A 27,932-nucleotide genomic window follows, 5' to 3' on the forward strand; every position below is an offset into this window, starting at 1 on the left:
CTTTTGAAGTAACCCTTCTGTTATCTGTTTCCAGCATCCAAGGCAGTCCAATGAACAGCAGAGGATGTGATTTTTATCCCTATTGATTTTCTTAGAAAGAATGCTATATTTTGATGGCTCATTGTCAACCCTGATGAATCATTACACTCCCAAATCTTTACCTAACTCTAGGTCTGTATCGTTTCCTCAAGGAAGTTTCCACTTGGGACATTCCACAAACCATTCAACTTTTATTGCCTACTGCGATAGGCACTGTTGGAGTGCTGGGAATGTTTCTCATGACTGAGCTCTTGCTAAGGGCCAGACAGGATGATAAACCTGGGTTTAGAGTGGGGGCTCTGCTATTATATAACCTGAGCCCGAATCCTTTTTCTAGTACTGTTGCATGACTTTAAGCAAGTTACTTAACTTCCCTGGGTTTCTTCACTGCAAACCAGGATTATAATGGTACTGACCTCATGGTGTTCTAGTAGACACACAGAAAGGATCTGAAACAGTGTCTAGTAGATGGTTAAGTCAATAAATCCTAGTCATCAGGACTTTACTGCATTCTAATCACACCTACTCCCTGGCACAGTACTAATACTGCCCCTATTTTAGAGATGAAAGTAAGACACTAGCTATATAATTTGCAGAGGTCATATACCCAGTGACCAGGAATTCAGATTTATCTGATGCCAAATCCTTTTGTGAACCCCTTTACTAAGCCTTCCAACCTTCTTTCTTCATCGGAATTCTCCATTCAAGGCCCATGAGCACCTTAATTGGGCCTGGCTGAGTCAAGTGCAATATGGATTTGGGCCAAAGTCAAGACCGGAAACTCTGACTCTCAAAGGGTCTTCACACCACAGAAGTGATGCTGTCAACTCTGTACTGCCCCAAGATAATCCCTTCCCTGTCAGTTGCCGTGTAGTCTCTGCAGGTAGGCCAAAGGGGAAATTCAGCCCACAGATGTCTTCTTTGGCCCCTTTCTCTTCTTCTTGTCACCCCTCCAGTCATAACTTGGCATGCAGGTCATGCAGCTTGGATATGTTCCAGTCATTGGATCTTTGTTATTTTAAAATTCAAGAAAATTCACTTGTAAACATCCCAAGTGTGATTTACTGCCCTCCTGCCAACACCAACTATAGCAATAATCAGTCTGCTTCTCACCACCATCTAGCTGTGTGGGCTGATGGCCTTGCTGCTGCATGTGTGAGGCCGGGGACCCATTAGGATTCAGGAGGGAAGTCACGACGAAGCTGTGGGCCTGTGATCAAGGCTGAGGGAGCTGAATAGGGGGTGGAGTGGGGGAGGGAGGTAGAGGAGAGAGAACTTTGCAATTTTTACTCAACTTCATTTTAAATATTGCTACTTAAGTTCACAATGTGACGCCTGGAAGCTCACGTGGGAAAGTGCAGGCCTGGGAATCAGGGGCTCTATGTTATAAAGGTAGACAGAGAGAGTGGTTCTCTGAACTGACTGACCTGGATTTGAGTAGCAATTACACCAAGGAATATGACATCCTGGGTTAAGTGCCTCAGTTTTTTAACTTGGCAGTGCCTCAATTTCCTTATCAGTAAAAAGAGGTTAATATCTCCTAAGATTTTTGTGAAGGCTAATTAAAATAACATATATTAAACTACTAAAATTACTCATAAATAGTAAACAAGGAATTTTATCATGAGATCAGGCTCTACGTCACCAGCTGCCATTTCTGGGACCCTTCCCTTCCACAGATTTTACTTTTCTCATCTGTAAATGAGGCTAAGCCTAGATGTTCCTGAGGTTTCTTCCAGTTCGGTCTGAACTGTTTGTTGTAAGAGTAGCTTGAAAGGGTACAACTCTGCCCCCTTGTGGTTTGAAGCTCTTATTTCTAGATACCATCAACAATTCCTCAGACTGGTGTCAAGACTTCCCTACTATTTTCATTTTCTTCCCTATCATTTGGCTTCCCTTGTAGCTCAGGCAGTAAAGAATCTGCCTGCAATGCAGAAGACCTGGGTTCGATCTCTGGGTTTGGAAGATTCCCTAGAGAAGGAAATGGAAACCCACTCCAGGACTCTTGCCTGGAGAGTCCATGGACAGAGGAGCCTAGTGGACTACAGTCCACGGGGTCGCAAGAGTCTGACACGACTCAGCAACTGAACAACAATGTCTCATCAGCAGCCCTGGTCACTGAACTGACAACAGCAGCTCCCCTAAATTTTCCAGGTTAGGATACGATGCTTGGTACACGGTTTTCCCTTAGTGCTCCTTTTAATGATTTTATTAGTATGGTCACAAGTTTGATGTCTACAGTACATTGATAATGTAGCTAGATACAAACATCTTAAATAAGTCAATTACGTAAGTGTGTCAAGTTTTAAAATGTCTACTCCGAGTGATCATGCGTTTCCCATGCATTTGCATTGCACCCCCACATTGCACAATACAATCTGTGCTTATCTTCACTGGGTCTTGAAGTGTGCCTCCTCTAAGTCAGGGCAGGAGTGTTGTGCCTTTTTGCAGACCCAGACTTTGAAGAGCATCAATTTTGAACTCAGGCATTCCATGGAGCATGGTGGCTACACTGGGTTTTGCTTTGGTTCAGGTGAAAACCCAGTTACAACTATTGCTTATGTGAGCCGCCCGATCCCTCAAGGGCTTGGGCTTACTGATGTCCCTGCGTGAGGCCCACAGACAGTTTCTGTAATTATGTTTCCTCCCTGGGGTAGGGGGGAAGTCTAGAATTCAGGTGTGCAGTCTTCCAACATGCTGTCAGTGATATAGCTGGAACCAAGATGAGACTCATAGTAACTTTTTTCATCAAAAGTATTAACAGTCCAAGCAACAACCTGAATGCCTTTAGCTGACCACTTCTTCACATAGTCCCTGGAGAAAGAGGAAAAATCAACCATTAGAATAATGCCAACTGTCCCAGAAATCTCTAATGGTCTCTAAGTACGATATTCACGGAGGACTAACAGCATCTAGGAGGAGCCTCTTAACCGGCCTCTGCCTTGCAGCCAGACTATTCCAAGCCCAGCATGAGCGCCTCCCCCACACGGCCGCAGCTTTAAACACTTCAGCCACCTTCTAAAAACCATCCCTTGCTGCCACGTGCCCCTACTGGAGGCTGTAAGCAGTGGCCTAGCCTCATCTATTTCTTTGGCCTTATCTTACGCCACATTCCCTCTTTCTTTTCTGTGCGTGAACTGATTTTTCGTCCAATTCCTTGCAAGAAACAGGCTCTTTCCTGCCACAACACTTTGGCACATGTTTTCCCCCGACTTGGATCTCGACCCCTACCCTCCTCAATTTCCTTCAGATCTTAGCTTAGTTGTTTAGCTGTTACTTCCGTGAGGATGTTTTCCCTGACTCCTTTACTAGGAGAAATTGAACAGTATACATGCACTCGTCTCTCCTATATAGCATTTATCTTAGCTGTAATTTAATATTTATTGGATTGCTTTCTGATTAGCATCTCTCTCTTCCTCTTGACTATAAATTCCATGAGGGCAGACTAGGGCTTCCTTTTTTTCACCACAGCCATCATCAGCTTCTTACTACAGGATCTTGTAATACCACAGGCATACACCAAGTATCTACTGAACTGAATGCATGCATGCCTGAAATAACATAAAACTTAAAAACTATAACCATCTGAAATACACAGCCATAAAATCGCCAAAACAGATTCAGAGAATGCTAACAGTTTAGGGAATGGAAAGTTTCTCAGGAGCAATGGAGTGGAGCCTGTAGGAAAGCTAGGAGAGACGAGGCAGGTGCCCACAAGACGTCTTCCCTGGATCCTGCGTTTGTTTTTAAAGGGAGCCAATCACAAGGAAATACAATTTCTTTGTTTCTGTTGTCTTAGTTTGACACTATTTCTTTAAAATGCACTAAAAAACAAGAATAATTGATCAGTATCTTTTGGAGACAGTGAAATAGGCCTGAACTCTTCCCATCTAAGCAGCTAATGGCATTCCAAATTAATAAAGGCATGACTGGCTCTGTGGGTGGGAATCAATGCAGGTGTCCACTGCTAATCCTCCTTTTCAAGAAGAACATTCAGGAAATGTGTCAGGAGAAAATAAAATCTTCCAACTTACGGAGATATAAAATCCTTTTGTGCTAGGAAAGCTGAAACTCCACACAGGTACCACAAGATATTATGCATACTCCAATCGAGCAAAATGTCCAATGCCACAAACATGGACTGTTTCCAGAAAGATTCAAAGCGTGGTTTCCCATCTCCTGTGTGGCTAAGGCTCCAAGGTCTATGAATTAAAGCTGTTACTACATTCTGATCTGTTTGTCTCATCTGAAAAGAAATTTGGGGAAAGAAAGCCATAATCACAACTTAACTCTAATACCTCTCATTTGCTCTATTTAGCCAATGTACTTCTTTCTGAACGAGGTGGTCATGGGTAGTATGCTGCCCCCATGTCTACTAAATACTCTATCATACATCCTTTGAGAAAATAATATGTTAGATGTAAAGATGTAAATATACAATATAGACACTTCCTCCACAATCCTAAAAGAATTGCAATCCTATCTTTACAATGAGAACATTACAATTTCAGGATCAAATTTTAACAGTGTCACAAAGAGTAATAACTTTTAATTGGATATGGATTTAAACTATGGCTAGAGATAATCAGAATGCAATTAGGATGAAACCACGACCATTTCAAGATGGGCTTGTTAGTTTTTGATCCTTTTTAGAGAAAATGGCTAAAAAAAGGTGTGGGGGTGGGGAAATGGGCTGAGAGATGTGAGAAGAGACAAGTGGGGGCAGGGACGAAGACAAAGCAATGGAGAGACGGGGATGTGGATAGAGTTCTTTCAGTCTGTGCTCTATGCTGCTCTGGAAAACGTATCACACATTTTAAAGGTCTGTGGTTAAGGAAGTTTGGGAAAACGCTGATTCAAATGTCTGAAAGCCCCACTACATTATTTATCTCAATGACACTTTATATCTCAGCAGGCTCCACCCTTATTGTAAAATTTTAAATATATGCTACGTTGGCCATTGTTGAGGAACCAACTCATTGTTTTGGAAACTGATGAACAAAGGGCAAAATTAAGCATTTATTTGCTACTGAGTAGCTAAATCATAGATGAGAGCTCCTTTCTACAGAAGAATTCTACCTAGCTAACGTGCTTAGTTGCTCAGCCTGTCTGACTCTTTGCGACCCTATGGACTGTGTAGCCCGCCAGGCTCCTCTGTCCATGGGGATTCTCCAGGCAAGAATACTGAAGTGGGCTGCCATGCCCTCCTGCAGGGGATCTTCACAATCCAGGGATTGAACCCAGGTCTTCCACATTGCAGGCGCCACCAGGGAAGCCCATGAGTACTGGAGTGGGTAGTCTATTCTCCAGGGGACCTTCCCGACACAGGAATCGAACCGGGGTCTCCTGCATTGCAGGCAGATTCTCTACCAGCTGAGCTAACAGGGAAGCCCCTAATCTACCTAATACATGAAGAATATACGACAGACTTAAAATATTGATATTTTACAACTGCTAGTAAATTGCCAGAACTGGCCACTGGCATCAATAGCAGCTGCTGACAACACAAGTCAGTATGACTTATGTACCTCCTGATGGGAAAAGACCCTCACTTAAGAAATTACCTTGCCAAGAATAATTAAACCTAATTTGGACTGCAAGGAGATCCAACCAGTCCATTCTGAAGGAGATCAACCCTGGGATTTCTTTGGAAGGATGCTAAAGCTGAAGCTCCAGTACTTTGGCCACCTCATGCAAAGAGTTGACTCATTGGAAAAGACTCTGATGCTGGGAGGGATTGGGGGCAGGAGGAGAAGGGGACGACCCAGGATGAGACGGCTGGATGGCATCACTGACTCACGGACGTGAGTCTGAGTGAACTCCGGGAGATGGTGATGGACAGGGAGACCTGGCTGTGATTCATGGGGTCACAAAGAGTCGGACACGACTGAGTGACTGAACTGAACTGAACTGAATCTAATTTACAGCCATCACTACCAATTTATAGGAAATATACAGAGGAGACAATGTGTTCAATTGTATCATGGCATAATTAGCAAAATCCAGACTTTGGTAAATAAACTCTACAAAACAGTCTGGTTTCTTTAATAAATACATCACAAGGCGGGGGTGGGGGGAAAAATTTACAAGTTTTAAGATTTAAATTCTAACATGAAATTCTTATTTGGGTCCTGATTCAAATTAAAAAAAAAAAACTATGATATTTGTGAGACAAATGAAAATTTATACATTGGATATTTGATGATCTTAAGGACTTCCTGTTAATGGTTTTAGATGGGATAATTGATATCATGATCATGTTTTTTTAAAGATATTTACTGCAATTTTTATGGATGAAACGTCTGGAATCTGCTTCCAAATAACACTGGGGATAAATGGGATTATGGATGAAACAAAGATTACTGTTAAAGGAGGGCTCACTCTACCATCTACATATTTCCAATTAAGGCATATTTTAAATTGTCTGTTATAAGTAAGACATTTTTTAAAAAGGTCCATTCTGCTGTTACTTAGTAAGATGCAGAAATATAATTCATTCTGTCTGAGAATACTTACCAAAGTAATCTGAATGAGTTATAAACATAAAGTGAAAGTGAAGTTGCTCAGTCGTGTCCGACTCTTTGCGACCCTGTGGACCGTAGCCCACCAGGCTCCTCTGTCCATGGGATTCTCCAGGCAAGAATACTGGAGTGGGGTGCCATTTCCTTCTCCAGGGGATCTTCCCAACACAGGGATTGAACCCAGGTCGCCCACATTGCAGGCAGATGCTTTAACCTCTGAGCCACCAGGGAAGCCCTTATAAACCTAAGAGGAGGAGCTAAAAAGGAATCAAGGCACTTTAAAACGGGGTCCAAGTACCCTGCCCTTCCCAAATTTTGTTAATTTAAAAGAGGGGTCTCTTTAATTGATTCAGTTCAGTTTAACAGGCATCTATCTTATGCTTATTTAGTCCATTGCTATTATCACCACCAACCAACATAATATTACATACAACAAAACCCCAGAATTTTACCTTATAGATAACTTCTGGCAAGAAAGAGCAGACGATACTATTATTGTATAGTTTAGGAAATTCCATATACACTTTTTTTAGAGCATCAGTAGCCTGTAAAACAGAGAGATTCATGTATTTAAAATCTATTAAAATGTAGTCCCAGCCAGTTAACTACTGTATTATTAAGTACAACTCTATTAACTACATCAGAAGTTTACTAATATATGGGGATGTTCAAAGGAGTATTGGTAGATTGCATTATCCACTAGGATGCATTTTAAACTCATACCAGCAGATAAGTAAGCAGCTGGATACTGCTGCTTTACTATTTTGTTGAGAGGCTCACCTCCTTCTGTCATACTTTGGAAAAATATGGCAGACTACAGGCCAGTGGAGGCTGCAAGCAAAATTTTACAAGTCTTTTCCTTATATCCCAGTTTAGCCACTAGGAAAGGTCCTTTTTTTCCTACAACTCTATCACTCTCTGCCTTTCCTAGCTGAAGCAGGAGTCAACCAGTCTGGGAACTAGAAAGGATAGATTTTCTCAGTCCAGAGAGAGGAAACGTCTGAGAGGAAATGTCACCCATCACCAGCATGGAGGGAGAAGCAATGGGACAGGGAGAAACTGGGGAGAGCTGGAAGTCGCCCAGCTCTTCCCAGGATGAGCAGAAGTTTCTTTTTGTAGCAGTCCAGGTACTAAATGACAAGAAATGACACAATTAAAATACTGGCATTGTGTAACCTTTATTGAATTAAGAGACCCGGCCATCGAACAACAGTAGCAGCTAACGACAGAGGTGTCCAGATGTTAAGTGGACTGTCATGCTGTTTGTTACATCATAATTTTTGAAATACCCCTAATTTTTGGAAAATCACATTGAACCTATAACCAAATATAAGCAATGAAATGCAATACAGAAAATAAGAAATTATTCATGTCATGCTTCCCTTCACTAATATCACCAAGTATGCGCTAGAGAGTTGAAGTCATTTTCAACCAACACACACTGTGTGACGTTTCATCGAGATTCTTTATCTAACTCTCATAATGACCTTACATGGTCATTTCTTATGTTGTTCCCTCTTTGCCCACAAGGAAACGGAACCCGATCAAGGTTAACACTACGCTGTAGGAAGTGACAGTTCAGTCATGATCTCCAACGCCTGTGATCTCGCTCCCGTACTGCAGCTCCAATTTGCTGCTGACACCTGTTTCTTCATAGTCCCGTCCTGGTCAATCAGATCATGATGTTCTATCCAAAGCTGCCCAGCCAGAAAGCTCAAACGGCAATACCTGGATTAAAAAACAAAATTTCTTCTCCTCCCTCACCCCTCCTTAGTCTAAGAAAATAAGCAAGAAGGTCAGTACACTGTGGGTCAAACTTAGGGCCTATCAGGGTTTCCAAATGTGGGCCATATCATCAAAAAAAACCTAAGGTGCCCATTAAAAATACATGCTCCTTGAGCCCACGATCTGAACCATTTTTAGGATTTAATCTCTGAGTGGGGTGGCCTAGGAATTTGCATTTTCAATATGTATTCCTGGTGATTCTGATGCAGACTGACTGAAAAACCTAGATATAGAGAACTATCAGTTTACCAAAATAATAAATTAGCCAGAGCACCCTTCTCCTTTTTCTTCAAAAATGGGAGTTTACTGTACTTAAGTTAGAGGTTCATATTTCAGGTTTTAACAATTATTTTCAATTTTAAATAAAAATTGTTTTTAACATTTTTTATTTTTAATAAAAGTTGGTATCATTAGAACTCTCCAGGATTTCACAGGCAAGGATAATGGAGTAGGTTGCCATTTCCTTCTCCAGGGGATCTTCCTGACCCAGTGAGCAAACCTGTGTCTCCTGCTTTGGCAGGCGGATTCTTTACCACTGAGCCACCTGGGGAGCCCCTAGCTGGTCATAACTGATCATAATTATCACTGGGGGGAAATACCCCAGTTGTATAAATGCAGAAAAATGTATTTGTACTTGAAAAGTTAAGAGAATAAACATAATATGAACCATATTTTCCCATTGATTTCCACTGCAATAATGTGTTTTTATGTATAAAAGTATATGTTCTAAAAGTTATGCAAATCTTATTTGAAATGTAATACCATATTTAAAAGAATTATAGTAAATAACTGCTCAAGTCATAGAATAAAAAACTATATGCAAGGGAGACTTCCCTGGTGGTCCAGAGGTTAAGACCACCTGTCAATGCAGGGGACATAGTCTACCATCTTCCCTGGTCCAGGAAGATTGCACAGGCTACTGAGCACCTAAGCCTGTGCACCTAGAACCTGTGCTCTGCGACAAGAGAAGCCACTGCAATGAGAAGTCCGAGCACCGCGATGAAGAGTAGCCCCTGCTCGCTGCAACTAGAGAAAGCCTGTACACAGTAACGAAGACCGAGTACAGCCAACTAAAAAAAAAACAACCAAAAACTATACGTAAGGGACAGAAATCATACAAAAGGGGCACATCTTTGTAGAAGATAAATATCCTCTTCGCTATCAGAAGCGTTAAATACAGGAGCTTTCTTTAAATTCAGTCCACAGCTCTCATATCTAAGACTCTTATCAGCCAGATCCAACCAGTCTCCTGTTCAACTTCTGAAGTTTTTTTTATGAGGTTACTACAGTGGTCTATTCAAGAAGTGCCTCTTTACTGTTTATTTAATATCTTCTGTGAATGTTTTATTCAAGTAAGAGAAACCTGACTCTTCTATTTCATGCTAGTTGTTGAGTAGGAGGAATTAAATAGTTCCATCAAAGTTTAAAAGGTTAAAAGATTCCATACTTTACTGCCTCCTTGAAGATGTGGATTTTTGCTTTGTAAACTTGCATTACGCAAATATAATTTGTAAAAATAATTTAAGAAGAAAATATAAATAAGAAAATATACAATTAATTTTGAAACAGACTAGCAAATAAAGAGGTATTTTCAAAGAGAATCCTATGGAATAAACTGTACCTTATATGCATGGCCCTTGACATCAAAGAAGATTGTGAGGTTATGGTTTAGGCACTCTGCAACGGCTTCTCTTAGGGTAGGGATCTTTTCATTAGGGAAATCATTCCTACAAGAGAGGGAAAAGAAATAGTACAATATAGGAAAAAAGAAAAGATAAAAATTAAATGAAACAGACATCTGACAAATGTCTCCCAACCAAAGGAAGAGTGTTTTCACCAACTTCCTTTCTCTAATCATCCCAAAGTCCAAGGACAATTTACTATATCTTCTTAAACCAAATTAAAGATATGCTAGGCCAAAGATCAGCAACAATAAAAATCATTTACTTTTCAGGCATTCACTGTATTTGTAATTAGTAACTTTAAAGGGCAGATTATATGCCATCTTTGGAGAACTCAGAGACTTAATTTTAAGATTGTGACTTCCCCAATAGAGTCTGATGCAGGAGAAATTCCTAGCAATACATATACATCTGTTAACTGTATTGTTATACATTTAAGTGCAACTTTAAAAATAGTTTTCTAATACATAATTTTTCTAAAAAGAAAAGGAGTTTCTGACACACAAGAAATCAGCTTTTCTCACATAATGAAATTTCAGTCTACATGATTTAATGTATGCTAATTCAACCACATTATTCCAGCGTTAAGATCTTGGTTTTAAAAAAGATAACTTATCTAAGCATTTTTGCTTTAAGTGTTGACTTTGAACTTTACATCTTAATAGCTGCTGCTGCTGCTAAGTTGCTCCAGTCGTGTCTGACTGTGCGACCCCAGAGACGCCAGCCCACCAGGCTCCCCTGTCCCTGGGATTGTCCAGGCAAGAACACTGGAGTGGGTTGCCATTTCCTTCTCCAATGCATGAAAATGAAAAGTGAAAGTGAAGTCGCTCAGTCGTGTCCGACTCTTAGTGACCCCACGGACTGCAGCCCACCAGGCTCCTCTGTCCATGGGATTCTCCAGGCAAGAGTACTGGAGTGGGGTGCCATTGCCTTCTCCACATCTTAACAGCTACATCACTGTAGTATCGAAACCAGCCTTTCCCTCCCCTTTGGCAGAGCAATGAAGTAACTGTACTAGCAGACAGCAATTTCAGCAGCCCTGACTCAGAACTTTCAAATGTTATCAGTCTCCTTTCTAAAGCATGACTTTCTTTGGCTCACTTTTTCTTTCAGTTCCAAGGAAAAGAAAGTCCAAGCCATCCTGTGGGGAGGACAACAACTTATCACTGGGTCAAATAAATTGACCAGAGAACTGATATAACATGAATTACAGTAAGAACACATTTTTCAGTATTACAAAGACAAGAGGAGAGGGATTTAAACAGTCACATTACAAAGTGTATCATCCAGTATACCAATTGCAAGGTGGTGGGATGGGCATGGGTTCTATGGTCATACACGTTTGAGAAACACTAAATTAAAGCTAAGAATTGACTGAGAGGGATACAATGACAGATGTATCCCTAAGGGAAACATCTAAAGTATACAGTGTTTGATCTTATTTGATCATAGAACCCTTTTCTTCAGGAACATCTTACAGGACTAGCTCTGATATACATACATACATACACACACACATATAGACATTTGTGACAGTACAAAGTAACTGCCATGTTAAGAGTATTGTCTTGAGAACAATTCTGAATCAAATTTGGCCTCAGTGGGAAAAGATGAAAAACATCTTATTTCTGTTGCTCCTGGCACGTGCTTGATACTTGGGAAACTTGTATACAGTGGAAAACAAACATAACAAAACAACTCTCCTGGAGCAGAATTAGAAGGTGCCAGTGTCTTGATGTGATCTCCAACACAAGCTGAAAGATATGTTTAGGCGACAATACACCACTTACCTTAATCTGTGATTTGCTGCAGGATTAAGCTTCCTAATTTGTTCAAATGTCAAATCACACAGTCGACCGGTGCCATCAGTCGTCCTATCTACTGTGCTATCGTGCATTAAGACAGGAATCCCGTCAGAAGTGAACTCAAGGTCCAGTTCCACGCCTGCTGCTCCATTCTTAGCTGCCTTAACAAAAACACCGATGATTTTACTGTCAAGTGGCCACAGATGTCATTTTGCAATCCAAGCACTCAAGATGACCATCAGGGCTGGCTGAGCAGACTGTTTCTTTTACTGATTCTATTCCCTTCCTATACCAAATAGCAACCCAACCTGTTTTTTTCATGGACATTAACCTTACTTCAATACAAGTAAGGTTAGGTGGCGCTAGTGGTAAGAACCTGCCTGCCAAGGCAGGAGACTTAAAGACCAGTTGTCTGGGTCAGGAAGATCCCCTGTAGGAGGGTATGACAACCCACTCCAGTATTCTTGCCTGAAGGCTCTCAAGGACAGAGGAGCCTGGTAGGCTACAGTCCACAGGGTCACACAGAGTCTGACACGACTCAATGACTTAGTACGGCACAGCACAAGGTTAAAAATGTCAGTGTAAGTAATTCCATAAAAACTTTGACTTCCCCACTTTTCTCCTACTCAGACTGGCAAATGGGGAGACTTTTGGAATTTGTTTTCTCTGGTTGCTTTAACTATACGGGCCATTAATGGCTCACAATTACAAATATTTAGTCAAATTTCACTGTCTACCCCCACTCTCTGGTATAGACTCTCTGACGATTCCTCTGTGTTTGTTGATTAGTTGGCTACTGCAATACTTTGGCATAAACTGGATGAGTCAGGTTTTTGTTGGTTTAACTCCATCCTCTAGAGCAGAAACACCAAGCCTGCTTCTACGAGACACTACATTTGTTAATGTGAGCAGCACTGGCTGTTGGCCAACAAGTGGGTGAGCCCAATACAGCACAGAAGGATTTATCTAAAAATAGAACAGGAACATAAAGTTTGAGGGGCCACACTCCTCCGAGACACACTGTCCAACATTTGCTTCCTTTGCTTCTTTGAGACAATGAAGATATGAAATGTTTACTATGATAAAGACCTTAAAGTTAAAATAAATTTTTGTAATTATGCAAAAACATGAAATAATCTTTATAAATAATAAAAAAGACTTAATGGATATTAACATTTTGCCATATTTGCTTCAACCTCTTGCTGCCCTAAAACAATAATATGCATTATTTTCAGTCACTATTCTAACTGCTTTAAATATATTAACTCATTTGATCATCACAAGCCTTTAGGAGGTACTATTAATACGTTATTTAACTTATACACAGAGTACATCATGTGCAGTGCTGGGTTGGATGAAGCACAAACAGGAATCAAAATTGCTGGGAGAAATATCAATAACCTCAGATATGCAGATGACACCACCCTTATGGTGTTAACTGAAGAGGAACTAAAGAACCTCTTGATGGAAGTGAAAGAGGAAAGTGAAAAAGCTGGCTTAAAACTCAACATTCAAGAAACTAAGATCACGGCATCCGGTCCCATCACTTCGTGGCAAACAGATGGGGAAACAATGGGAACGTGACAAACTTTATTTCCTTGGGCTTCAAAATCACTGCAGATGGTGACTGCAGCCATGAAATTAAAAGATGCTTGCTCCTTGGAAGAAAAGATAGGACAAACCTAGAAAGCATATTAAAAAGCAGAGACATTATTATGCTGACAAAGGTCCGTATAGTCAAAGCTATGGTTTTTCCAGTAGTCATGTATGGATATGAGAGTTGGACCACAAAGAAAGCTAAGTGCTGAAGAAGTGATGCTTTTGAACTGTGGTGTTGGAGAAGACTCTTGAGAATCCCCTGGACTGCAAGGAGATCCAACCAGTCAATCCTAAAGGAAATGAACCCTGAATATTCACTGGAAGGATTGATGCTGAAGCTGAAACTCCAATACTTTAGCCACCTGATGCAAAGAACTGACTCACTGGAAAAGACTCTGATGCTGGAAAAGATTGAAGGCAGGAGAAGGGGACGACAGAGGATTAGATGGTTGAAGACCATCACCGACTTGGTGGACATGAGTTTGAGCAAGCTCTGGGAATTGCTGATGGACAAGGAAGCCTGGCGTGCTGCAATCCGTGGGGTCACAAAGAGTTGGACACGACTGAGTGACTGAACTGATTAATAGGCTAATTTTCAGATGAGGAAAACTGACAGAGATTAAGAAACTTGCTCTCAGTTACACAAACAAGGATGTGGTAGAGGCTGCACTTTCTTTAAAAAAAAAAAAATTTATTTATTTATTTGACTCCACCAGGTCTTAGGTGTGGCACGTGGAATCTTCATCTTCACTGTGGCAATGTTAACTCTTAGCTGCGAGGCATGTGGGATCTAGTTTCCTGACGAAGGATCGAACCTGAGCCCCTTGAATTGGGAGCATGGAATCTTAACCACTGAACTACCAGCAAAGTCCTGAGGCTACACTATAACCACATGACCTTACTATCACACTAGATACAGCTAAATCCCTACCCTCTTCTTCTCCAAAGGTAACTGCCAAGTGGACGTGCATTGTTTCCATATCAATCCCTTATAGGTCTTTATATATTTACTACACACTTAAGTGTCAATAAAAATATACAACACTGCAGTAGTGCATAGAAGACGTTCAATAAATATTAGCTACTGTTATCATGCTCTTTTTAATGACTATAGTTGTATTACAGTCAAATTTATTATGTCCTTTATAGGTGGAGATTTGTCTATTTTACTTAAATCCTTTCTTAACCTCACTTATAAAGATAAATAACTATTTTTTTTAGGCTTCAAAGGTTGATTTTCACATATGTTACTAAGATTTCCCACTCTAAAAATCCCAATTCCAACACTAACTGGCTACGTCATCTAATTACTTATATTACTCTGGCCTGTTTTCATCGTTTTTATGATGATGCTTTTCTAAGGATCTTAAGCGTTGTTGTGAGAATTTAGAAATAATGCATGTATATAACCAAGCTTGGTGCCTGGCTCAGAGACAGCACTCAATATAAGCTATTATGACTAGAACTATATGCCTCAGCGGAAACGTCATTATTTAAGATGTAATGCTTACATGTACACTAATTAAAGGTACATCTTTTTATAAAAGTGTACCTTTTCTAACTTAAAGATATTAATTATGCACTGGTAAATCAGCACTGGTTATATATTTTATAACATAAAACAAGATCTCATTTCCAGTATTCACAGTGCATCTCTCTCACTGTAACACAAATGTTAACCTCATTCTTCGAGGCTAGTAATTAGGTTCAATTATACTTTTATTCATTACAGGCATTTTTATTTGGCTACCACACAAAAAATAATAATGGTGAGAGAATACTACAGTGTAGTATAGTAATTGACAAATAAACATATAATACAAATTCTTGTATTTTAGCAGTAACAATTAGTAATAGAATAGTATAGCACAGTATAGTAACAGAAATCAGATCAATGATTGCCTTAGGAGAGAGGCAGGAGTAGAGGCTGACTCCAAAGAGAAGACATATGAACATTCTAGGGTGACGGAAATGAACTGAAGTGGTGGCTACCCAGGTATATGTTTATAAAAACTCATCAAAGTATATACTGAAATATACCTTTAATTGTATGTAAATTATACTTCGACAAAACTGACTTTAAAGTATCTGCTTTAATAAAGTCATTGTATCTATTTATTGACCATGCTGTGCGGCTTGTGGGATCTTTGTTCCCCCACCTCCTGTGTTGAAAGCCTGAAGTCTTAACCACTGGACTGCCAGGGAAGTTCCAAAGTCATCAGATTCATATGGCTTTTGAGATACTATTCACATATCATAAAATAAATCCATTTAAAGTATACAATTCAATTTTTTTAAAGCATATTTGCAATTGTGCAACCATCAGCACAATGAATTTCTGAACTTCTCATCACTCCCGCTAAAAAAAACCCATACCCATTAGCAGTCAGTCCCTACTTCCCTCTCCAACCCTCCCAGTCCCTGGCAACTACTAATCTACTTCTCTCTCTGTGGCTTTGCCTACTCTAGACATTTTCTAAAAGCAGAATTATATAATATGCAATCTTCTGTGACTAGGTTCTTATACTTAGCATACTGTTTTCAAGGTTCATTCATGTTATACGTGTATGAGGACTTCACTCCTTTTCTGTGAAACAATATTCCATTGTGTGGATACAGCACATTCTATTCACCCTTTCATCAGCGGATGGACATTTCCGTTGTTTCCATTTTTTTGCTATTATGAATAATGCTGTGAACATTTTTGTTTTGTGAACATTCTTGTATGATGCACATTTTCACATGGTGCATGTTTTCAATGCTTTTGAATATATACCTAGGAGTGGAGCTGCTGGTTCATATGGTAATTCTATACTTAACCTTCTGAGGAACTGCCAGACTAGTTTTCCATCATCAGTGTATGACGGTTCCAATTTCTCCATAATCTTGTCCATACTTCTTGTCTTTTTGCTTATACCTGTCCTAGTGGGTATGACAGGGAAAGGTACACCCAACTAAATGCAGAGTTCCAGAGAATAGCAAGGAGAGACAAGAAGGCATTCTTCCATGAACAATGCAAAGAAATACAGGAAAACAACAGAAGGACAAAGACCAGAGATTTCTGCAAGAAAACTGGAAAAATCAAAGGAATATTTCATCCAAAGATGGGCAGAATAAAGGACAGAAACAGTAAAGACCTAATAGAAGCAGAAGAGATCAATAAGAAATGGAAAGAATACATAGAAGAACTGTACACAAAAGATCACAACGACCCCGATAACCACGATGGTGTGGTCACTCACCCAGAGCCAGACATCCTGGAGCATGTAGTCAAATGGGCCTGAGGAAGCACTGCTGCCAATAAAGCTAGTGGAGGTGATGGGATTCCAGCAGAGCTATTTAAAATCCTAAAGGATGGGAGCCGCAGCTGCGAGGCACTGAAGCGACTTTAAGATGTCATAGCACCCCCAGTACCGGAGCTCCAAGTTCTGCCACATCTTTGGCAAACCAGCCAGCAAGAACTGCTATGACTGTGTCCATCATCCATAGCGTCCCAATCATTTCTGTGCTGTGAACCCCAACTTCACTGCAGTCGTGACTGAGTGTACTGGTGGGGGTGCCTTCCTTGTCATCCCCTTGCACTGGACAGGAAAGTTGGACCCCCACTACCTGAAGGTCTGCGGGCACAGAGGGAATGTCTTAGGTGTCAGATGGAACCCTTTCAATGATTTTGAGATTGCCTCCTGTCCTGAAGATGCAACGATTAAAATCTGGGGCATCCCCAAGCAGCTGCTGACCAAGAACCTCACAGCCTTCAGGAAGGAGCTGGTGGGCCATGCCTGCAGAGGGCCTGGTGGATTGGCACCCCACGGCTGCCAACATCCTCTTCAGCTCCAGCTACGACTACAAGGTGATGGTCTGGAACCTGGATTCAAAGAAGTCTGTAATCATGAGCCCCATGAAGACAATTAACTGTCACCAAGACATGATCCTCTCCATGTCTTTCAACACTGATGGCAGCCTTCTGGCCACTGCCTATAAAGACCACAAGATTCGGGTTCAGGATCCCTGAGCAGGGGCCATCCTCCAGGAAGCCAACCATAAAGGGCACCCGGCCAACAAAGTGCTGTTTCTGGGGAACCTGAAGAAGCTGCTGTCCACAGCACATCCCGAGGGAACAACCAGCAGATGGCCCGATGGGACCAGGACGACCTCTCTCTGTGCCTGGCACGGGGGGGACCTCAGCGGCTCCTTGGGCGTGCTGTTTCCTGTCTAGATGTGGACACCAACATGCTGTACATGGTGGGGAAGGGAGACAGGAACATCCGCTACTATGAGATCAGTGCCAACAAACCTCACCTGAACTACCCGATGGAATACTGCTCTATAACCCACAGAAGGGGGTTGGGGTTGTGCCAAAGACAGGTCTCGATGTGTCCTCCTGTGAAATCTTCCGTTTCTACAAGCTGATCACAACCAACAGCCTCATCGAGCCCGGATCCATGATTGTACGCAGGCGGTCAGAATCCTACCAAGAGGACATCTACCCGCCTAAGGCCAGTGCCCAGCCCTCTCTGACAGCCCAGGAGTGGCTCAGTGGGATGAAGAGAGCCCATCCTGATGTCATTTAGGCCTGGTGCTGAGCTGCTGAGCCCGCAGCCTCTGCCCTCAGAGACACCCCTCTCTGTCCCCAGAGCCCCCACCTTATCTCTTCAACCAGACAGAAAGGCTGGTTGCAGAGGATGGCCAGAGGCCCTTCTCCCTGCTAGAGGAGAAGGCGCCAAGGTGGGCGGCAGAACATGGACTGAAGAAGAAAATCTGGCTCACAGATCAGAAACAGAGAACGAGCTGCTGCAGATATTCGATCGGCTTTAAGGCGAGACCCAAAGGCTCTGGAAGATGGTGACACAGGACAAGGTCCAGGCCAAACAGCTGGAACTGGAGATCAGAAACTTGTGGATGAGCTCACAGAGGCTCTGAGCAGAGTCCTCTGCCCTCCTCACCCTCAGGGACACCAACTGGCTCCATGGGGAGGTCCAGAACCAAACCACAGGTCCTCTGAGAACACCTACTGTTTCTATATTTTTTACTAGAAATGAAATTCTTGGTCACTGAAAGAGTCCAGTGGGATCTGCTGCTGATTTTCCATTTGCCTTCTTGAAAAAATGGTGTCTGAACTGACCCTTTTTAGATGATACCTTGCCTTCGGCTCACTTGTTTTGCATAGTCCACGATAACTTCTGAAGGGGAAAACAATACTGTTAGAGCCGGAAGGACCTAGGAGGTGAAGCCGCCTCTGGTTTTCAAGCTGTGTTTCATTTCAAGGCGGGGTGGGGAAGGTTAAGCCAGGAGGGCTGTTTCGTAATATTGGCTTCTATGGAATACATAATTCTGCTATTACAAAGTAGAAGTTTGCAAAGCAAATAAATAAATAAATAATCCTAAAAGATGATTCTATTAAAGTGCTGCACTCAATATGTCAGCAAATTTGGAAAACCCAGTAGTGGCCACAGGACTGGAAAAGGTCAGTTTTCAATCCAATTCCAAGGAAAGGCAAAGCCAAAGAATGTTCAAATTACCCTACAATTGCACTCAGTTCACATGCTAGCAAGATTATGCTCAAAATCCTTCAAGCTAGGCTTCAGTAGTATGTGAACAGAGAACTTCCAGATATATACTCTGGATTTAGAAAACGCAGAGGAACCAGAGGTCAAGTTGCTGACATCCACTGGGTCATAGAAAAAGCAAGGGAATTCCAAAAAAACATCTACTTCTGCTTCACTGACTTCATTCAAGCCTTTGACTGTGTGGATCACAACAAACTGGAAAATTCTTGAAGAGACAGGAATACCAGACCACCTTACCTGCCTCCTGAGAAACCTGTATGCAGGTCAGGAAGCAACAGTTAGAAGTGGACATGAAACAACAGACTGGTTCCAAATAGGAAAAGGAGTACATCAAGGCTGTATATTGTCACCCTGCTTATTTAACTTCTATGCAGAGTACATCATGAGAAACGCTGGGCTGGAGGAAGCACAAGCTGGAATCAAGACTGCTGGGAGAAATATCAGTAACCTTGGATATGCAGATGACACCACCCTAATGGCAGAAAGTGAAGAGGATAAAGAGCCTCTTGATGAAAGTGGAAGGGGAGAGTGAAAAATCTGGCTTAAAACTCAGTATTAAAAAAACTAAAATCATGGCATCTGGACCCATTACTTCATGACAAATAGAAGGGGAAAAGGTGGAAGCAGTGACAAACTTCCTCTTCTTGAGCTCTAAAATCACTGCGGATGGTGACTGTACACAGGAAGTTAGAGGACTATTGCTTCTTGGCAAGAAAGCTATGACAGACCCAGACAGTATGTTAATAAAAAGCAAAGATATCACTTTGCCAACAAAGGTCCGTATAATCAAGGCCATGGTCTTTCCAGTAGTCACGTACGGATGCGAGAGCTGGGTCATAAAGAAGGCAGAGCACCAAAGAATTGATGCTTTCAAACTGTGGTGCTGGAGAAGACACCTGAGAGTCCCTTGGACAGCAAGGAGATCAAACCAGTTGATCTTAAAGGAAATCAGTCCTGAATACTCACTGGAAGGAGATACTGAAGCTGAAACTCCAAAACAGTATTTTGGTCATCTGACCCGAACAGCTGACTCACTGAAAAAGACCCCGATGCTGGCAAAGATTGAAGGCAGAAGGAAAAGAGGGCAACAGAGGATGAGATGGTTGGATGGCATCACCGACTCAATGGCCATCAACTTGGGCAAACTCCAGATGGTGAGGGACAGAGAAGCCTGGTATGCTGCAGTCCATGGGGCCACAAAGAGTTGGACATGACTTGGCACCTGAACGACAACAAGGGTGTATGAAGTAGTATTTCACTGTGGTTTTGATTTGCATGTTTCCGATGGCTGACAGTGTTGGTCATCTTTTCTGATGGGCTACTTGTACACCACAATTCTTCCAACGAATGTCAACATTTATCGAGTGCCTACTATGTATCAGGCACTGTTCTAAATAGTGAGGAGATTGGTAAGCAATGAAAAAAAGGAACATGGATCTTACATTTTAGTGGGGAGAAAGAGATTATCAACATGTTACATGTAATGATAAAAGTTTGAAAGAGAAAATGGAGGGTAATATGAAAGTTAAGGCAGGCAGGAGTCACTAGACAAGGCAATCAGGGAAGGCCTGTTTAAGAATATGGTATCTGAGAACAAGACAGAAAGCCCAGAGACAAACCCACGACAAAGGAGGCGAGAATATACAATGGGGCAAAGATAGTCTCTTCGTTAAGTGGTACTGGGAAAACTAGACGGCTACATGCAAGAGAATGAAGCTAGATAAATCAAAATGGATTAAAGACCTACACCATGATCAGAAACTATAAAACTCACAGGCAAAACATTCTATGACATAAATAACAGCAGGATCTTTTATGACCTACCTTCTACAGTAATGGAAATAAAAACAAAAATAAACAGGTGGGACCTAGTGAAACTTAAAAGCTTTTACACAGCAAAGGAAACTATAAACAAGGTGAAAAGACAATCCTCAGAATGAGAAAAAACAATAGCAAATGAAACAACTGACAAAGGATTAATTTCCAAAACAGACAAGTAGCTCATGCAACTGAATACCAGCAAAACAAACAACCCAATCAAAAATGGGCAAAGGACCTAAACAGACATTTCTCCAGAGAACACGTACTGCTGGCAATTAAACACATGAAAAGATGCTGAACATCACTCATTATCAGAGAAATGCAAATCAAAACGACAATCAGACATCACCTCCCACGGGTCAGAATGGCCATCATCAAAAAAATCTACAGACAATAAATGCTGGAGGGGGTGTGGAGATAAGGGAACTCTCTTGCATTACCGGTGGGAAATGTAAACTGATTACAGCCAAAATGGAAGACAGTATGGAGATTCCTTAAAAAACTAGGAATAAAACTACTATATGACCCAATAATCACACTACTGGGCCTATACCCTGAGAAAACCATAACTGAAAAAAATACATGTACCCCAAAGTTCACTACAGTACTATTTACTAGGAGTAGTAGGACACAGAAGCAACCTAGATGTCCACTGACAGATGAAGGGATAAAGAAGCTGCGGTAGATAGATACAACGGACTACTACTAAGCCATAAAAGGAATCATTTGAGTCAGTGCTAATGAGGTGGATGAAGCTAGAGCCTATTATACAAAATGAAGCTGTTACAGAAACTGTGGTGGCGGAAACAGACAAGTGGCACTTGGAGATGCAGAACAGGGTTTATTCAGCACCAGCGCGGGCTCAGTGGAGTCACCTCCAAACTCCCCCCATCCCCCGCCCTCCTGTTCCCCCCTGCTCCCCCCAGCCCTTGGCTCCGCCCCAGGCAGAAGCAATGGGCAAGCAAGATTACAGAAGCAGAGGTGGTGAGCGGTGAGCAAAAGCTGTTTCAGCAAGATAACAGGCAGAAGGCAGAAAGTTGTCCTTAGGACTTTCCCTCTCAAGCAGCTCAGCCTCCTCCCACCCCCACAACCTGGGCCCCACCCCAGGCAGCTTAAGTTCCCGCAGAAGCAAAGAGCGAGCAAGATTACAGAAGCAGGGGTGTTGAGGGGTGAGCAAAAGCTGTTTAAGCAAGATAACAGGCAGAAGGCAGAAAGTTGTTATTCTCAATGGGGGTTGGTATTCCAGTTGAGGGTTCCCACCTCAAACCAAGTCAGAAAGAGAAAAGCAAATATCATATATTAATACATATATGTGGAAACTAAAAAATGGTACAGATGAATCTATTTACAGGGCAGCAATGGAGACGCAGACATAGAGAAGAGACTTATGGAGACTCTGGGTAGTTGGGGGAAGGAAGAGGGTGGGATGGATGGAGAGAGTAGCACGGAAATACATACACTGCTAAATCGCTTCAGTCGTGTCCAACCCTGTGAGACCCCAGAGACAGCAGCCCACCAGGCTCCCCCGTCCCTGGGATTCTCCAGGCAAGAACACTGGAGTGGGTTGCCATTGCCTTCTCCAATGCAAGAAAGTGAAAAGTGAAAGCGAAGTCGCTCAGTCGCGTCCAACTCCTAGCGACCCCATGGACTGCAGCCCACCAGGCTCCTCCGTCCATGGGATTTGCTAGGCACGAGTACTGGAGTGGGTTGCCATTGCCTTCTCCGTGCACTACCATATGTAAAATCGATAGCCAACTGGAATTTGCTTTATGACTCAGGGAACTCCAACCAGGGCTCTGTGACAACCTAGATGGGTGGGATGGGATGGGAGGTGCGAGGGATATTCAAGAGGCAGAGGACATGTGTATACCTATGGTTGATTCATGCTGATGTATGGCAGAAACTCACACAATATTGTAAAGCAATTATCCTTCAATTAAAAACAGATAAATTAAGAAAAAAAAAAGAATATGACATCTGAGCTGAGACTTTAGTGATAAAAGGGAGTCAACAATACAAAGATCCAGGAGAAAAGTTTTCTAAGTAAAAGAAATAGTGAGTATGATACAAACGCCACAAGGTAGAAAGGAGCCACAAAGGACCGACTGCTTGCAGGATCTGTTCCTCTTCTTCCTGCTGGCAGAGAGCTGCTTTGGCCCGTGTTCAGTTGTCTCCTGTGTTGTAGGTGGACTATTACCAATCCCTCCTCGGGTGGGAGATGGAAAGACTGACAGAGAGCGACTGATTTCTGGAAAGACTTATGGAAGAGGGAGTGGAGTCTTTTCTCGAGGTCAGATGGTGATCCATAAGAATATGAGGCCTGGGGTTGCAATGGTCACCTGGCAACTATCAATACAATGAGGGCTATCAAGATAGTACAAATATGCCACAGCTGGCAGAGCAGACAGAGCTAGAAACCGAGTCCTCCACAATCACAAACTGCACAGCTGAATAAACCATCCGAGAAGTTACCTCTCCCAGACACACCTCTTATGGAATAAAGTCCGCTTACTGTTTGAAACATTTGAAGTTAAGACTTTCTATTGCATGAAGCTGAAAGCATCATTAATAAACGCCCAAGGTAGTTTAACCAAAAGGTCCAAAATAGAAAGTTGTTTTGATTTTACCTAAGTCCAAGAGAAAAACTGAAGGGTTTTCAAAATTGGCAGGATTTAATCTGAATTACACTTTTAAAGTAGTATAACTTTTAAAGCTGCACTCTGGTCCCTCTGTGGAGACTGAACTGCAGGTTTAACTTCATGCTTCAGTCACTAGCTGTAATTGTGAATCTTTTCGGAATGCATTCATTTCACCTCTCAAGTTTCTCCTTCTCTAGCTATTCTATAACCTACCAGAAATTCTGCCACTGTCAAAATGTCTTCCCTGAATTTTTTACATAATGGAATGTTTAATATAAATTATGAGCTGCAAACAAGCACAGGGAGGAAGAACAGGACAAAAAACAAACTCTGAAGGGAATAAACTACATACTTCTTTTGAAGTCAAGAGGGATGTCTTCTGCAGCTAAATTCGATCGTGGCTAAACAGTTCACTGACAATGACCTCAAGCTAAATGACATCTCATCTCCTCTTAAAACCAGGAATCAGCTTAGAACAATGTTATTTAATCATAATTACATAAAGACATGTTCAACCTAAACACACAAGGTATGAATGGAATTTAGCTATAATTCCCTTGCAACACAACAAGATATGACACTCTATCTATGTATGTGTATTCTGCATACACATATTTCCACATTTAATATGGTTTATATTTAGTTGACGTGTTCCTGGCTAAACCACAACATCCACTGGTAAATACTTATGGATATCTTCTGCGCTCAACTAACACTTTAAGGCATGGACATGAACTTGGGCAAACTCCGGGAGATGGTAAGGGAAAGGGAAGCCTGGTGTGCTGTGTAGTCCATGGGGTTGTGAAGAGTCAGCTATGACTTGGCCACTGAACAACAACATACTCTAAGGCAATTTACATAAGTTGAAATGAAAGCCAATAACAATTAATGTTTTTTTCTATAGTAATTATTCCTTTTCATGACAATTTTATCTCCTGTGTAGTTATGTTACTTCATCCAACCTTTCAGTTTGTTTAGAATGAGAAATACATTCTTCACTATCTTTATACTTATTTTTAAAATTTATTTCAATTGGATAATTACTTCACAATATTGTGATGGTTTTTGCCATACATCAGCATGAACTGGCCACAGGTATACACGTGTCCCCTCCCTGCTGAATGCCCCTCCCACCTCACTCCCCACCTCATCCTTACAGGTTGTTAGAGTTCTGGCTTTGGGTTCCCTGCATCATACATCAACCTCCCACTGGCTTTCTATTTCACATATGGCAATGTATATGTTTCAATGCTATTTTCTCAAATTATCCACCTTCTCCTTCTCCCACTGTGCCCAAAAGTCTGTTTTTTTGAAAATTATTTTTGCTTTTTTAAAAAATTTTGTTCATGTTTTTAGACTTATTTTTAAGCAGAATGCTAGAAGAGCTGCTCTGTCTCCCTTCTGTCACAAAGAACTAAAGGGAAAGAAGCATAAAAGACATAACTTGGTTTATAAACAGAAGCCCTTCACCAAATTAAAACTGCCTTCTGACTCTCTCCTGCTTCAGACTTAAAACTTTTTACCTTTACTCTGTCTTTAGATTCTTGGCCCAAAGAGCTAACATTTGTGGAAGTCTTATCTTGGGCCGAGCACTTTATGTAGACTACTTTACTGATTCAGTAAAGTTCAGTTCAGTTCAGTTCAGTCGCTCAGTCGTGTCCGACTCTGCGACCCCATGATCACAGCACACCAGGCCTCCCTGTCCATTACCATCTCCCGGAGTTCACTCAAACTCATGTCCATCGAGTCGGTGATGTCATCCAGCCATCTCATCCTCGGTCGTCCCCTTCTCCTCCTGCCCCCAATCCCTCCCAGCATCAGAGTCTTTTCCAATGAGTCAACTCTTCGCACGAGGTGGCCAAAGTACTGGAGTTTCAGCTTTAGCATCATTCCTTCCAAAGAAATCCAGGGCCGATCTCCTTTAGAATGGACTGGTTGGATCTCCTTGCAGTCCAAGGCGGATATTAACATTATTCCCACTTTACAAATGAGGAAACTAAGGTCAGAGCTAGGATCAGAGTGAGGCAAGGTATCCTATGCTTGCTACATCCTACCCGTGACTCTGACTGGGACACAGAGCACTTAAGCAACTCGCTCACCACACAAAACTGTCTGTCCCCTAGCTGGACAAAGAAAGGTCACTCCAAATTCAACATCCTGGAACATGAATATTCTAATCTACAACAAAGAGCACTGGGGCTTGGAATCAGAAGGTGATACCGCGTAGGGCCCTGTGGAGCTCGTGGGCACCAAGACTTATCTGTCCCCCCACTTCTTGTATTATAGGAAACAGCTTTCAGTCCGCCTCCATGACCATCCCTGAATTCCAAAGGGCAGATTCAAGCAGCTGTTAATCAGGGAAGGGAGTGGATGTGAGACCAGGGAGAAACAGTCAAGAGAAGTCTTGGGGCAAGGTCCTGTTTCCCTATCAACAGATAAACACCGCAATATCTTTGAGCTATTTACAGGTACTGAAACGCCCTCCAGGTGGGAGACTTTATGATTAACAATGGTATGCTGCCCAAAGCTTGTAGACCCCAGACCAGTTGGACCTGAAGGTTCAAGATGTTGACTCCGACTTACCTCACCACCAACCCATCAGAAGAATGTCCACGAGCTGATCATGCCCTCTTTGAACAATTACTATAAAACCTCTCACTATCTTCCCAAAGTGGGGACACATGGTTTTGAGGGTAGCAGCCCACTGTGGCTCCTTTCTCTTTCTACTTCACCCAAAACTGTCTCTGAGATTTCACTTGGCACCAGTGTATAGAGAAACTGAGCTAACAGAATCAAAGGCTGAATTTGAGAAAGAGCTATGTGTGTGAGCCAGTTTTCCTACTGACTCAATATTAAAATGTTTCAGAGAAATGAGAGGATCAGATATATTTTCACAGATGCAATAGTGCCTAGACAACTGCAAAGCTCTCTTACTAAGCAAGCTATCATTATGATGAAGTCTGGAGACTGCCAAGAGAGCCTGGTGAAAAGGGGAGGCAGAAATCATCAGGCGTCCTGCCGCCAGGGTTGTCTGACCATGGGGATCCTGATAAGGAGACGACCTGGACACTCTGGAGAACAAATAAAGACAGCCCCCGTGAAAGTGATCCACTTAGAATATGTAAGCTAACCACTGACGAAGACTCTCCTTAACCAGGCCAGATTTCCTGTTTCATTCACACACCAGCCTTTGTTTAGCCCCTTGAAGTCAGGCCATATACTATTCTGTTACCTAAGGATCCCAACATCATTCGCACCTCAGTACCTTTGCACTTGCCGTTTCCATTTCCTGGAGCACTTTCCCCCCAGATTCATGGGTGGCTCTTCATAATTACAGTTTCAGTTCAAAGGTCACTTTCCAACAGGATTTCTGTCTACAGTAGCATGACTTCTCCCTCTAGTCATTCCTTATTGCGTTAGCCTATTTCTTCATTGCACTCATTGCTCTCTTAAAAGTACCTCATTTATGTACTTACTTGTTTAAGGCCTGTCTCCCCTACTCCAACGCCAAACTCTGTGAAAGCGGGGACCCTTTCTGTCTTGTTCATGACTATCCTCAGTACCTGGCATATAGCAAATACACAGGTATTTGCAGTGTTCCATAAACACTTGGAAGTCAGGAGATTTTCTGGCATTGAGACGGATTGATGGCCACTTGAATGTATTCTTTGTGGACGAATGGGGAATGCTAAGGCCATCATGAAAAGGCTGGGGAACCTTCGGAAAGGCAGGCAAAAGCCCAAGCTCCCAAGAGGGGCGTAGGGGCGGAAGGCATGGGGGACTCACCTGCCGAATGGCTGCCAGCGTGTTCTCCGGGGCGTCGTGGCTGCCTCCGCGGTGGGCGATAGCGGAAACGCGGTCCCGGGGCTTGAGCACCTGCATAGCCCTGCGGGAGGGCACCGGCTCAAAGCTGAAGAGGCGCAACAGGAGGTAGAGGCTGCCAGTGAAGAGGCAGGCATTGAAGGGACTGCGCGTCAGCAGCAGCAGCACCAGCAGCAGGAAGGAGAAGGGGCCCATGAGGCCCCCCTGTTCCTCCCACAGCCACATGCCGGCGCCCGCACCGGCACGGATGGGAGGCCCGGGCCCGCCGGGCTCCCAGTACGGGAGACCGAGAACCTAGGACGAGAGCCCAAAACGCCGGGTGCAGCCAGCACCCTTTGAGTGGACCAGCGCCGCACAATGGCGGCGGCCGCTACTTCCGGAGAAGGAGACCGAGGCCCAGCCAATCAGGGCCGAGGATCTCCGGAGCTCGGGGCGGAGCCGCTGCCAAGGCAACGGAGGCGGGCTCAGGCTCCCGGCTGGTGTTCCAAAGTGCCTTGGGGTTAATCTGCAGTCCGGACTTTTATTATCAAGGCTTTCAAACACTAGAAAGAAGGGGAGGGATATAAGATCAGTCTTAAGGTCGTAAGACTAGAAAAGATCTTAATGACTCCATTTTGCCATCAAGGGACCTGCCCAGGGTTCCTTTGAAGGG

General features: G+C 42.6%; 1 protein-coding gene and 1 pseudogene across 1 annotated transcript; one reads left to right on the forward strand and one right to left on the reverse strand.

Annotated features, from left to right (window-relative positions):
* Nucleotides 1–2,233: 2,233 nt before the first annotated feature.
* Nucleotides 2,234–27,658, reverse strand: GDE1 (glycerophosphodiester phosphodiesterase 1). The gene is made up of 6 exons (XM_004020802.4): nt 27,245–27,658; nt 11,818–11,993; nt 9,967–10,072; nt 7,013–7,105; nt 4,074–4,285; nt 2,234–2,853 (listed from the first exon to the last, which is right to left on the reverse strand). Exons 1-6 carry the CDS (start codon nt 27,503–27,505, stop codon nt 2,706–2,708), a joined length of 996 nt encoding a protein of 331 aa, XP_004020851.1. The 5' UTR covers nt 27,506–27,658; the 3' UTR covers nt 2,234–2,705.
* On the forward strand, nt 16,825–18,351 carry LOC101117466 (coronin-2A-like; annotated as a pseudogene).
* Nucleotides 27,659–27,932: the final 274 nt, after the last annotated feature.

The sequence above is a fragment of the Ovis aries genome, chromosome 24 (assembly GCF_016772045.2).
Source record: "Ovis aries strain OAR_USU_Benz2616 breed Rambouillet chromosome 24, ARS-UI_Ramb_v3.0, whole genome shotgun sequence".
Taxonomy (NCBI): Eukaryota; Metazoa; Chordata; class Mammalia; order Artiodactyla; family Bovidae; genus Ovis; species Ovis aries.

Bases quoted from the DNA above. Each gene is read 5' to 3' on its own strand.
- GDE1 (XM_004020802.4), bottom strand. From the start codon at position 27,505: ATGTGGCTGTGGGAGGAACAGGGGGGCCTCATGGGCCCCTTCTCCTTC. The intron at 10,073-11,817 runs GTAAGTGGTGTA...CCTCTCTTGTAG, and splicing joins GCAGCAAATCACAGATTAAG to GAATGATTTCCCTAATGAAA. The intron at 4,286-7,012 runs GTAAAATTCTGG...ATTTCTTTTCAG, and splicing joins TGCCAGAAGTTATCTATAAG to ATGAGACAAACAGATCAGAA.